This window comes from Physeter macrocephalus, chromosome 16 (assembly GCF_002837175.3).
Source record: "Physeter macrocephalus isolate SW-GA chromosome 16, ASM283717v5, whole genome shotgun sequence".
NCBI lineage: Eukaryota > Metazoa > Chordata > Mammalia > Artiodactyla > Physeteridae > Physeter > Physeter macrocephalus.
Genome location: NC_041229.1, coordinates 14,166,227 through 14,178,368, shown reverse-complemented (window position 1 = coordinate 14,178,368; position 12,142 = coordinate 14,166,227). Strand labels below are relative to the sequence as shown.

General features: G+C 45.8%; 1 protein-coding gene across 1 annotated transcript; it reads left to right on the top strand.

Moving 5' to 3' along the window:
- Nucleotides 1-268: 268 nt before the first annotated feature.
- CD3E (CD3 epsilon subunit of T-cell receptor complex) lies at nucleotides 269-10,657 on the top strand. The gene is made up of 8 exons (XM_024131362.2): nucleotides 269-327; nucleotides 2,631-2,651; nucleotides 4,178-4,192; nucleotides 6,916-6,945; nucleotides 7,375-7,584; nucleotides 8,418-8,585; nucleotides 9,123-9,169; nucleotides 10,006-10,657. Exons 1-8 carry the CDS (start codon nucleotides 279-281, stop codon nucleotides 10,060-10,062), a joined length of 597 nt encoding a protein of 198 aa, XP_023987130.1. The 5' UTR covers nucleotides 269-278; the 3' UTR covers nucleotides 10,063-10,657.
- The last annotated feature ends 1,485 nt before the right edge of the window (nucleotides 10,658-12,142 follow it).

Below are 12,142 nucleotides of genomic sequence, written 5' to 3'. Positions count from 1 at the left end.
CCCAGTGACGTAGAACCCTGCAGGCCCAGAGGCCCCTCCACACTTCCTGTGTCGGGTTCAGAAACCCGCCTCCCCTCCCAGCCTTAGGTGCCTGCTTCGGAAAATGGTGAGTCTCCCTCTTACAAAGCCCCCTTCTTCATCCCAGCATTGGGAGCAATGGCCCCAGGGTCCTCATCTCCATCAGGGGTTTTGAAAAAGTCCTCTGGCTTCTTTTTCAGAAGTTATAAGCCAACTGGCCTCCGCCATCTTAGGTAGAGTGAGTGTCCGGTGAGGGAAGGATGCAGTCGGGGAATCTCTGGAGAGTTCTGGGACTCTGCCTCTTATCAGGTGAGTAGGATGGAATGAAAAGCGGGGTGTTTCTCCAGACCATGGAAGGCTCACAGCCTAACCTGGTGCTGCCCAGTGGTACCAAGGAACCTCATTTACTAGAAAATATAAAGTGTTTGTGCAATGTTAGCATAGGGAACCGGGGCTGGAGGCTAGTGTGTGCCCAGGAGACCTTTCAGAGAACAGCCAAAGAAAAGCAGTTGAGATGATCATATCTACTGAAAGCAAGGCGGTCTTTGTGCCTCTGAGAACAAGCTCATTCTGTCAATGAACAACCGAGCCCTTAAGAACTAACACAGAAGAGATTAGAAGAGTTAACCTTCACTCTTTGTTGTGAGGAGATTAGATAGTTGAACCCAAACTCTGCACAGGGTATACAGCAAGCTTAGTATCTGAGACAATGAAACACCTCATAATTTTCAGTCTCCTTCAGTTGACCAAGAGCTTTCAATTACTTTAGTCCTTTTTGAAGCAAGGTGGAATATAAATTGATAAATAACCAACAGCATTTCCATATCTCATAACAGACAAAGAAGATTCTTTTAAAGGTTGCCGTTTATTGAGTGACAGATACCGTGTTAAAGAAGTCTTTACACGTGTTAACTAATTTAATCCTTACCTCCACCTTGGAAGGTAAATGTTGTATGTATCCCCTATTTTACAGATGAAGAAACTAATACTCAAAGAAGCTCAATAACTTGTTTAGAACCACACAGTTAGTAAGTGCTGAAGCTGATCTGGGAACTCAGGACTGCCTACAGGCCTGTGCTCTAAATGACAGCACGACATGAGGCCAGACAGCTCACAAGGGTTTTATTTCAGAGACCTAGAAACTGCTATCACAGCTGGAGCTCCCATCTCAGAGCTACAGCCATGGCTTCTCTACTTCCTGCTTCATCTTGGGTTTCTGAAGCTTGAATGTGCACACAAATCACCGGGTGGGGATCTTGTTAAATTGCAACTTCTGCTTCAGTGGGTCTGGAGTGGGACTGCGATTCTGCCTTTCTAATAAGCTCTCTGGCTTATTCGTCTGCTACTGGTCCAGGAAACACATTTGGAGTGTCAGGGGCAGAGTGTGACTCCTTCAAGGAATTGGCTTAGAGGCCTATAGTATAAACTATGCTCTGCAGAGGGAGAGGGCGAGAGAGAATACCAAAGACCCAAGCACCTCTAGAGATGTGGCATCATGAGAATGTGCCAGTCTGCTCTGGTTAGGCAGGTCCGGGCAGGAGGCAGTTGGGAGGGGTGTCTTACCCAGTATAGAGGCTGTTGATAAAAGAGGTACACATAAAACTTTAAGGCAGGACTTCCCTGGTGGCGCAGTGGTTAAGAATCCGCCTGCCAATGCAGGGGACACGGGTTCGATCCCTGGTTCGGGAGTATCCCACATGCTGCGGAGCAACTAAGCCCGTGTGCCACAACTACTGAGCCTGCGCTCTAGAGCCTGCGAGCCACAACTACTGAGCCTGCGTGCCACAACTACTGAGCCTGCGTGCCACAACTACTGAAACCCGCGTACCTAGAGCCCGTGCTCCGCAACAAGAGAAGGCACCGCAATGAGAAGCCCGCCCACCGCAACGAAGGGTAGCCCCTGCTCGCCACAACCAGAGAAATCCCACGCACAGCAACGAAGACCCAGCGCAGCCAAAAATAAAATGAATTAATGTTTTTAAAAAAACAAAAACTTTAAGGCAATGTCAGGGAAACTGGTTTTCATAAAGAATCCAAATTACTGCTAAGTGCAGGGACTCTGGAGGGCCCAGTGGAAATATGATAGGACTCTTCAATGCACAGGCTCTAGTTGATGAATAATCGGTTTCAAATATTTCCATCTCTTTCTCAAGTAGGAAACAAATGGAAAAACCGAACCATCAGACAAGCAGGAGTCAGAGATGGAATAAGAATCTCAGTCTTTGTACCTAACCCAGAGCTTGTTTTTCTTCCACAGTCAGAGATTTCTTTTCAAAATTGTGGCTGGGCTGCAAACTTGTTTTGCTGTTTCTCCAATCTCCCCAGATGTACCCTCAACATTTTCTAACTTCTGTTTGCCAAGTGTTGTGTGTTCATGTTTAACGCTAGATGCTTTCTTCTTCTGTTTCATCCCGAATTGACCAGGAACCCGTGGTCAGTACGCAGCAGTCTTTGTCACTTATCTGGGGTATAGGAATAACTGTGATCCAGCAGTGGGTGGAAAGGACCTTGGATCTTCAGAAATGGGCAGACTAGGCCGTAGAACTTTTTCTGCTTGGAATCTCAGGCACTCACAACATTTACTAACTCTTTTTTTCTTATTTATTTTCTAGTTGGCGCTTGGGCAGAAGAAGGTGAGATATGCTTTCTTTCCTTGTTATGAAATCAGCCCACTGTGTTTTGTATTTATGAGTGGCGTTTTCACTAGACCTCCCACAGAGCTCCCACAGATAGCAATAAAAGAGGTTTCTATCATCTTCTCCTTTGCCTTTTCTTCAGAAGTCTAGAGCTAGTTCTAGCCAAGAAGAGGAATGCAACAGAGATCATAGGAAATAATGAGTCTTAACTATTCAAAAGAATAAAATTGAGACAACTAAAAAAGTACAAACAGTTTTCACTTGTTTGCATTTCATATTTGATAGGAGATTTTTGTAGAGGGTTTGTGGCTTGAATGCCTGCATGAAGATGCACTGAATAAGCCTCTGGGGCAGCATTTGAGTGCACATTCAGAATTACATGTCCAAATACTTTGAATGTACGTGCATATGTGTTCATGTGTGCACATGCATATGAGTGTGCCTGCCCTGGACTTACTTTCTCAGTCATTGCAGAGAGTCAAGAATGTCCCAATGTTGGAAGGCTTTCTATTCAGTCATCTCCTCCAAATTGAGTGAACCAATTTTGTGTTTAAAGGCAGGCAGCCACTGGGCCAGTCTCCATTCCATTGCATTATACTGCCTAATTTGTAGTGTCCTTTGGATACTCTTTTTAATATATCATGGAGAATGTGTTAATGTTACACTATTGACAGATGGGATATGTCAAAAGCACTGATATGCTTCAGAATAACTCACCTCTTCCACATTGCTATTGGCCATTTAGGGTTGATTTCGTTTATCATTTAATTTATGCCCAATACAGGTCTTCTTCTTTCCCCAGCTTTATTGGAATATAGTTGACATATAACATGGGGTGAGTTTAAGGCATACAATGTAATGATTTCATAAATATATTTTTTATATTTATATACCAAATATATATATTATATTCAAAATGATTACTTAGAACCCTTTTTTATAATTAGTTACCAGTTGTTTAATGTAGGATCCTAAACAGCTTTTCGTATACAGCCATGGGGAATTTGAATATCCATTGTTTTCTTTTTTTTTTTTTAACATCTTAATTGGAGTATAATTGCTTTACAATGGTGTGTTAGTTTCTGCTTTATAACAAAGTGAATCCGTTATACATATACACATGTTCCCATACCTCTTCCCTCTTGTGCCTCCCTCCCTCCCACCCTCCCTATCCCACCCCTCTACGTGGTCACAAACCACCCAGCTGATCTCCCTGTGCTATGCGGCTGCTTCCCACTAGCTAACACATATATATGGAATCTAAGAAAAAGAAAGGTCATGAAGAACCTAGGGGTAAGACGGGAATAAAGACACAGACCTACTAGAGAATGGACTTGAGGATATGGGAAGGGGGAAGGGTAAGCTGTGACAAAGTGAGAGAGTGGCACGGACATATATACACTACCAAACGTACCCATTGTTTATCTAAAGGTTGAGGGAAGAGTCCTAACCCATGGCAGCAGGGTCTGATCTCAGTAGCTGATCGGAGTATTGTTAATAGTTTCTTATCATTTCCTTTTCAGATTTTGAAGAAACCGGTAAGAGGATTTTCACTCTGTACGACTTCCTTTCAAATGTGGAACAAAATGGTCGTAGAAGACAATCATAGTAATAAATACTAAGAACCAGAACTATTAGAGGGAAAATACGATTATCTTTCAATGAGATGTGGCTATGTTTGTTGCTAACTGTCAGGTCTGATTATAGCTGAGCGTGATGTGTATCCCTGAGCATCCACTCAGGAAAGAATACACATGTGGGTGTTGGAGCCACCACAAGTGTTTGTGTAAATCATGAACTCATTGAAAGCAGAGATGGCGTCTTATTTACCTGGCCCAGTGCCTGGCACATAGTAGGTGCTCAATGAATATTTTTTGAATGAATAAATGATCATACATGTGAATGCATCACTAGTTCCTTCCCCTCAAGAAGCTGATGATCTTGGGAATTCCCTGGCAGTCCAGTGGTTAGGACTCCACGCTTTCACTGCGGAGGGCCCAGTTTCAATCCCTGGTTGGGGAACTAAGATCCCTCAAGACAGGTGGTACGGTCGTTAAAAAAAAAAAAAAAAAAAGAAAAGCTGATGGTCTTATTTGAAAGACAAATAATTGATAATATAGTCTTTTGCATGTTATGGGTAGATACAGAATAAAATATAAAGAGAAGAGTGGTCAACTCTACAGAGGATGGTTGGGGAAAGCTCCCCAGAGGAGGTGATCCTTGAGCTGAATTTTAAAGGGTGAGCTTATATTTTAAGGAAGAATATCTCAGGCAGAGGAGAAGGCCATGTAGTGTGAGGTTAAGAGTCTAACTCTGAATCTAGACAATCATATCTGAATCCTGGCTCAACTTCTTATTTGCTGAGTGTCTTTGAATAATTTACTTAACTTCTCTGTGCCATAGCATAATTACATGCGAAATGGAAATAATAATGATACCTAGCTGGTAGGGTTGTTATGAGGACTGAATGAGTAATTTACTTAGAACATTATCTGACGTATAGAAAGCAGGGGGTGGATTTTAGATATCATTATATGGGAAGTATGCAGACTAATTAATATGCATTAAAGTTTATTGAGCATGTGTGTTCTATGTATTGCCCTTAATATTTTACCTGAATTTCCTCATATAATTCTCCTAACATCCCTATTCTACAGGTAAGAAAACCAAGGCTTAGAAAATAAATATATAGTCCAATCAGAGAGAGAAATATAAATGCAGATTTAGCTGACGCTGAAGCTCATATTTTAATCCTTATGAATGTGTATTAAATTTTTGTGAGCGTAGACATCTAGGCCCTTGTATGAGGATGTGGTGCTCTGAGCTCTACTGCTACATTTGTGCCAAAAGGAGTTGTGAGCAATTTCCTTTACATTGCTTTTCCAAACAAACACACCAATCAGAGTGAAACTTCTATTTACTTCTAAATTATTTTATTTATGATCTCTAGTTTAATATTTCTAAGTAATATCAGTGCCGAAAAATTATTCCCAAATCAAAACATTACAGACTACCTCTTGTCATTGTACTCAACTCCCAATTATTAGCAGACAGATACACCTGGAGAATGACTTGTTTACATTCCGTATGATCTCAGCTGGAGGGCGGACTGAGCAACTGGGGCAGAACTCTGTTCTGTTCTCCATTAGCAGGGCCCCCAGGAGGAAAGGAAGAAAGTAACTAACACTTTTCTTGAGCATCTGCTATGCACCATCCATCTTCACCTTCATAATCCATTTAATTCTCACGAATACCCTGTGAAGTGGATGGTTTATCTCCCTTTCCCAGATGAAGAAACGGAGGCTCTGAGAAGTTAAATGATTTTCCCTTGGTCACACAGCCTAAAGCAGGTCTGGGATTCAAACACAGCGCTACTGACTCAGCCCAGTGCTCTGTCCCCAAGAGCACACTGTAGCAAAACACCCCCAACAGAGAGGGGGCTGTCTCTGAGCACCACTCTCCACTCTTCCGGCTGTCATATACAGGCTCAAGCATAGCCTGGGGCCGCCCAGTGTCCCAGCCACAAGTGTTCCAGGAAATGAGCGTGCTCCCCAGCCCACTTCCCAGGGCAAAATTGCCTACCGTGGGGAATTTGGCTGGATCCCCAAACTATACTAGTGGATTTCAGTTGTCCACACCAATAGTTCTAACAAAAATAATTGAGAGTTGATTGCACTCGGATATAATTTCAAATAAAGTCACATTTTATTAGAAGAACTATTTCCTTAAAATGCACATAGTGCTTCACATAAGTTAAGGGCAATAACAGAAAGTGGCATGGAATAAGAAGAAAGATATTTGATCTCTACCATGAGGGTTTCTGTTAGTTATAAGTAAGAACTTCTGAATAACGAAAAACAGGTAAGCCCAAGAATCAGTGATTCAAACATATGAAGGTCTTTATCTCTGAGAAGACCCTTTCATATCTATCTGGAATATGGTTCTTGCTAATGCAAGAGAATAAGCTTGAAGACGACTGGAATTTTTCAGCTTTAGGATTTTAAGACTCTGAGCTCTAGTGGATCTAAATCTAGAAGCACATGCTGGTATATTCTCAGTTTGATGTATCTGAGTTGTGTCTATGAGCATATCTCATAGGACAAGTACATACCTCACCTTCAAGACTTGGAGCTCCCTAAAGAACGGGCCCTCTTTGGGAATTCTTGGGGATAGTATCTAGTTCCACTTGAAATTTTTCACCTACAATTTAAACTTGAACCGAGGTTATTTTCTTACCATTCCTTCCTTTTTGCATTTTCAGATGAAGTTACACAAATACAAACACTGAAATGTAAGTTTATCAGTCTTTTATATCTGCCCTATCTGATGATGCAAGTCAGTGGTTGGGGAAAAGGAAGTGATCGAGAGAGATTAATCCCAAGAACTGAGGTCCTCCCAGCCTCATGTTTCTAACTCCCATTTTAGAAACATTACAAATAAGGACTGCTGTAGATTTTCTTTACTTCCCTCCTCCCCTTCCAAGTCCCCATGTCCATGCCTAAACTCTGAAGTCACCTTCAAAATGTTCTCTAGGGCCCCTTCTCCTACATATCTCCCCTTTCATACCCCCTAGGCAGCAGAGTTCCCTTTTGACAAGAAAATCTACGACCTAGGATGTCAGAGGGCTTTCCGCATTTGGTTGGTTCTTCTGTTACTAATTTGCCTTAAATCGTACTGGGTTCTCCCCTTAACTTCCCTTCTCTTTTCTCCCATTCCCCAGCATATAAAGTCTCCATCTCTGGAAACAGTGTAGAGCTTACATGCCCTGAGGATACTGTATCTGAGGAAATATCTTGGAAAAAAGATGGTGAAAAAAGGCCCCATCATTATAACAACCCACTGTTACTGGAGGATTTTTCAGAAATAGAGGACAGCGGTTATTATACCTGCTCAGAGAGCGAGAATCATAAGCTCTACCTGAAAGCAAGAGGTAATATAGATCTTCAGAGCAAGCACGATTAGACTCTCTAGGGAGGACCATTTCAAAAGGGCATTCTCAATATTTCCCCTAAGCCAACTCACAGTCTCCTGGCATCTTTGTGCTTCTACGACACTCAATCCGGGACTGTCTGGGGCCACACAGCATCGTGTTTTCTGAAATATAGATTAAACACCAATATGGGGCTGTCTGGGTAACCTCAGTCAGCTCTAGATCTAAAACTACAATGTCCCAAGAGACAAGATTGGGTCCTTTGCATCATATCATGTCCAGAATTACGGGACACCAATATAAGTTTATCTGATGCTTTATCCAGAGAGGAATTCTCCAGGATTTACAAAAAGGACTCAAAGCCACTCCACTAAAATGTCATAAACTAAGGCATATTAATAAGCAAATAATGATAGCTAACAATCATTGAGTGCTTATTAAGTTTGAAGCACTATACCAAATACTTGCCAGGGCTTTTCACACAATTCTCTTAACCACCGTATGGGTTGAGTGCTATCTTACTCCCATTTTATAGACGAGGAGACAGAGGTTTTGTGAGTTGAACACACATTCCACAATTTTCACAGCTAGTGAGTAGCATATGGCTGGGACTTGAACCCAGGACTGTCTGACTGCAGAGCCTCTACCCATGAACACCACAGTTTGCTTGCTGTTGTAACAGTGCTGAAAGGGGGCAGGGGGTGTCTCACCATGGCAGGCATGTGAGTTTTAAAGGGAGAACGACCTTCATTTTTTCCTTCCTCATCTCCAGTGTCCTGTGTCTTCCTTTCCGGGTGATTTCTCTTCTTCTCTCCACACTCCCCACCCCACAGTGTGTGAGAACTGCGTGGAGGCGGATCTGAGGGTGGTGGCCGCAATCATCGTGGTGGACATTGGCGTCACTTTGGGCTTGCTGCTGCTGGTGTATCACTGGAGCAAGAACAGAAAGGCCAAGGCCGTGCCTGTGACGAGAGGAGCGGGGGCTGGCAGCAGGCCCAGGGGTAAGACCATGGAGGAGATTCCCGCCGAGGGGGGATGTCCAGGATCCTTGCCAGGCCAGGATGGGCTGGCAAGTCCAGGGCTAGGTCAAGACAGCTTCTCTAGAACATTCACAGTGTGGCCAAGATCTTGACCGAGAGTGTCCCATTTCCGATCACTCCTGTCCTCTCCACGCTTGAAAAAGGCAGAAACGTTTACTACCAGGATGGGCTTCTTCAAGTGCCTGTCAGTGTTCTGGAGTAATCAGACTCCACCCCTCAATCTTTGGGGAGACTTTGGGACGTTAGTTCCTGACTTTTCCTTGCCCTCCCGACTCCAACCTGTGGGAAAGGAAACAGTGGAGGACCTTTAGCTGAGGTCACAAATGATAAGGACAGTGTGGGGTCATTAGAGATGGCATGAAAGAAAGCAAAGAGTAAGGGCAGCTGAAATAGAAAAAAGAAGTAGAGGGGAGTTCGCCCTCCTTGGTCTGGGTCTCGTTCTCACAAGATTGGCGTTTCCTCATGGAAATGAATCCTTTTCCCTTCCCTCCTCTGCAGGACAAAACAGGGAGAGGCCACCACCTGTACCCAACCCAGACTATGAGGTAACAAGGGATAAAGTGGGGGGGGAGGGGTCTTTCTAGGAGAGAAGGGGACAGGTGGGACTGTCCACCTGGCCCATCAGACACTTCAAATCCCCTCCCTCAGGGCTCCAGGACAACCCACCATGTGCCCGCTTCTGCATCCATCATGGTAGAACGGGGCCATCTCAAAGGCTGCAGGGCTTCCACAACCACGGGTGGTAGGGGTGAGGTGCTGCTCCTGTTTCTCTGGCTTATTCATTAGCTGGGCGACAGCCATGGGGAATACCATACACCCAGACTCTACCATGATAAACTCATGACTGATGTTCCACCGGCATGCACCTACCAGTTGTTGGAGTATGAAAATATTTCACTGGTGAATAGCCCCAAGCTTCCTCCATCCTCCATCCCCAGCACACACACTGCCAGACATCACAGCCCCTCCCCCACTGGACCACCTCTAGATTGGGCAACTGAAGAGTTACTGCCTGGCATAGCAGAGAACCACCAGGATTGTTCTGATTGCTCGGTGTATGTGCACTACCAACTGTTAAATATTTTGAATATCACACCTGGACAAACTCAACACAAATATTTATTGAGCACCAGTCAAGAGCGTGCTGTTCACTTTGGCACGAGTGACTTCATTTAATTCTGAGAAAAGCCCCGAGAGTTGGGTCTTTAGTTTCCCATTTTTGAGATGGGAAAACTGAGGCTCACAGGAGGTGACCAGATCAAATCTCTTACCAGTTGGGCCTGCCTCCTGACCCCTGGTCTAAGGTTCTTCAGAGGCCCTTCTTTCTCAGGAGTGACCTCCTCCCACCCTGCTGACCACCCCCTCTCTATTCCACCCCCAGCCCATCCGGAAAGGCCAGCGGGACCTGTATGCTGGCCTAAATCAGAGAGGCATCTGACAGCTCCTGAAGACACTGTCTCCCACTGACGCAGGTCTGGCTCCTCTCCAGGCCTGCTACTCCCTGCTCCCTGGGCAAATCTTGGACCCCACAGGAGAACTGTTCCTCGGCCTTGTGGGGAACTCACACCCTCAGCCTTGTCCCCAGCGGCCTCCTTCCTCCCTTCTCTGCTGGCCCCCATCCAAGGATATTGCTGCCTCATTATCCTTTGAAACATCATCACTACTCACCCCTCACACCTGGCCTGCCCTCTTATCAGCATATTTATTTCTGTTCTTCACACACCCCCATTCCTTCCTGCCCTGATGGCTGTTACTTCTCCCTTTGGCTCCCTCCTTCTCCTGCATAGAAGTTGCCCCATCCCTAACTAGTCCGTCTACATTCCCCTGTTTCTAACTCTCTCTTTGGCGACCCTCTGTGGGAACGGACTGGGTAAATGCTGGCAGAGGTCCTGCCCTGTTCACAGACCCTGACCCAGAGCTAGTCCTGTGCCCCTTCCCTCCCTGTCTCCACAGCAGGCCCCTAGATGGTCATTTGCAGCTCCATGAATGTGCTAGGCTCCTTTTCAGCTGAGAGAGGAAAGAAATAAAGTGTATTGGGCTGAAAGAGCTGCTGTCCCTCTTTTCTGGGAGGCCCGCAGAGGCTGCCTCGTTTCCTAAGACAACGCAGGTCCTCCCTTCCTCTGACTGTATTCCTAGCTATGACCCCAAATGCCAGTACTACCTGTTTTCACAGCTGAAACAGGCAATATCTGAAGCTCTCTTTGGAAAGGGCATCAGGGAATAAATCAAAAGAGAGAGAGAGTGAGCGAAAGGGAGGGAGGGAAGGAGGAAGGAAGGAAAAGAAAGAAAGGAGAGAGAGAGAAAGAGAAAGAAAGAAATGATCGTTTGCCTAATGTCTTTTGGAGAAAAACATCAAGGATGGCAGAGAGTGCCTGATGGGTTCCTGATGGAGCGGTCAGCTCAGAAAATGGGTGAGACAGAAACAGAGGCCTTAAAAGGTAGATGAAGGCAGCAGACGGAAGAGAGGAGGTGAAGGGGAGGCAGCGGACACACATTTCCTCGCTGCCTCGAAAAGGAAGCGCCTCCGCGGAGCTGGGGCTGGGGAGGGGAGGGGAGGGGAGGAGGTGCTGCCGGGCAGGCCCCTCTCCCTCCACTGTGAGAGGCAGCAGCCTGCAGCCCGAGGCGGGCTGTGGTTTAGCAGCCAGGATGTGGGCTGCACTCTGAGCGAGGGACATGGGTGCAGCGCAGCAGAGACTGGTGTTGTGGGAGGGTTTCTTTCCACTCTCCCAGGGCACACACTCAGCTTGCAGAGAAAAGACGCCAGAGCACTGAGGACCTCTCAGCCCAGCTCAAACCAGTGGGCTCTCCTTGCTCCCTCTCTGCACTCAGAAACCTCTCTGCTGACCCCAGGACTATTTAAGAGTGTGACCACGACTCACAAAAGCCCTCTGTGGTTAGCAGCCTCTACATCCTGGACACACTCAGCCTTGGTCTTGTGGCTACAGTTTCTATTTGTTGGCCCCTTCTCTCCCTGTAAGCACTCAGCACTCAGGCTCACAAGGAATCTCTGTGACGTTGACCATCACTAGCTGCTGATCAGCAGGCTGGCCCAGGGGTGGCAGTTCTGTCCCAGGTATATTTGATGCCGCCCAGGCAAGGGAGGTGTGGCTCAGCGTAGTGAAAGCAATAATAGCTAACACTTAGGAAGCATTTACTCTGCTCTAGAAACTGTGTTTAGCACTTTACAAGCGTTATCTCATTTCATCCTACGATGACCAACCGATAAGGTAGATGTCCTTATTTTACAGATGAGAATAGGGGGCTCAAAGTGGTGAAGTCATTCACTCAAGTTGCACAGTTAGTCAGGGACAGAGCTGGAATTAGCCGCCAAGGCTGTCCAACGCCAGTGCTCTGAACGGCTACCCAGTGCTGACTGTGATCATTAGAAATGCTCTCCATTTTCCTGACTTAAAAACTCTGTATTGGGCTTCCCTGGTGGCGCAGTGGTTGAGAGTCCGCCTGCCGATGCGGGGGACACGGGTTCGTGCCCCGGTCCGGGAGGGTCCCACGTGCCGCGG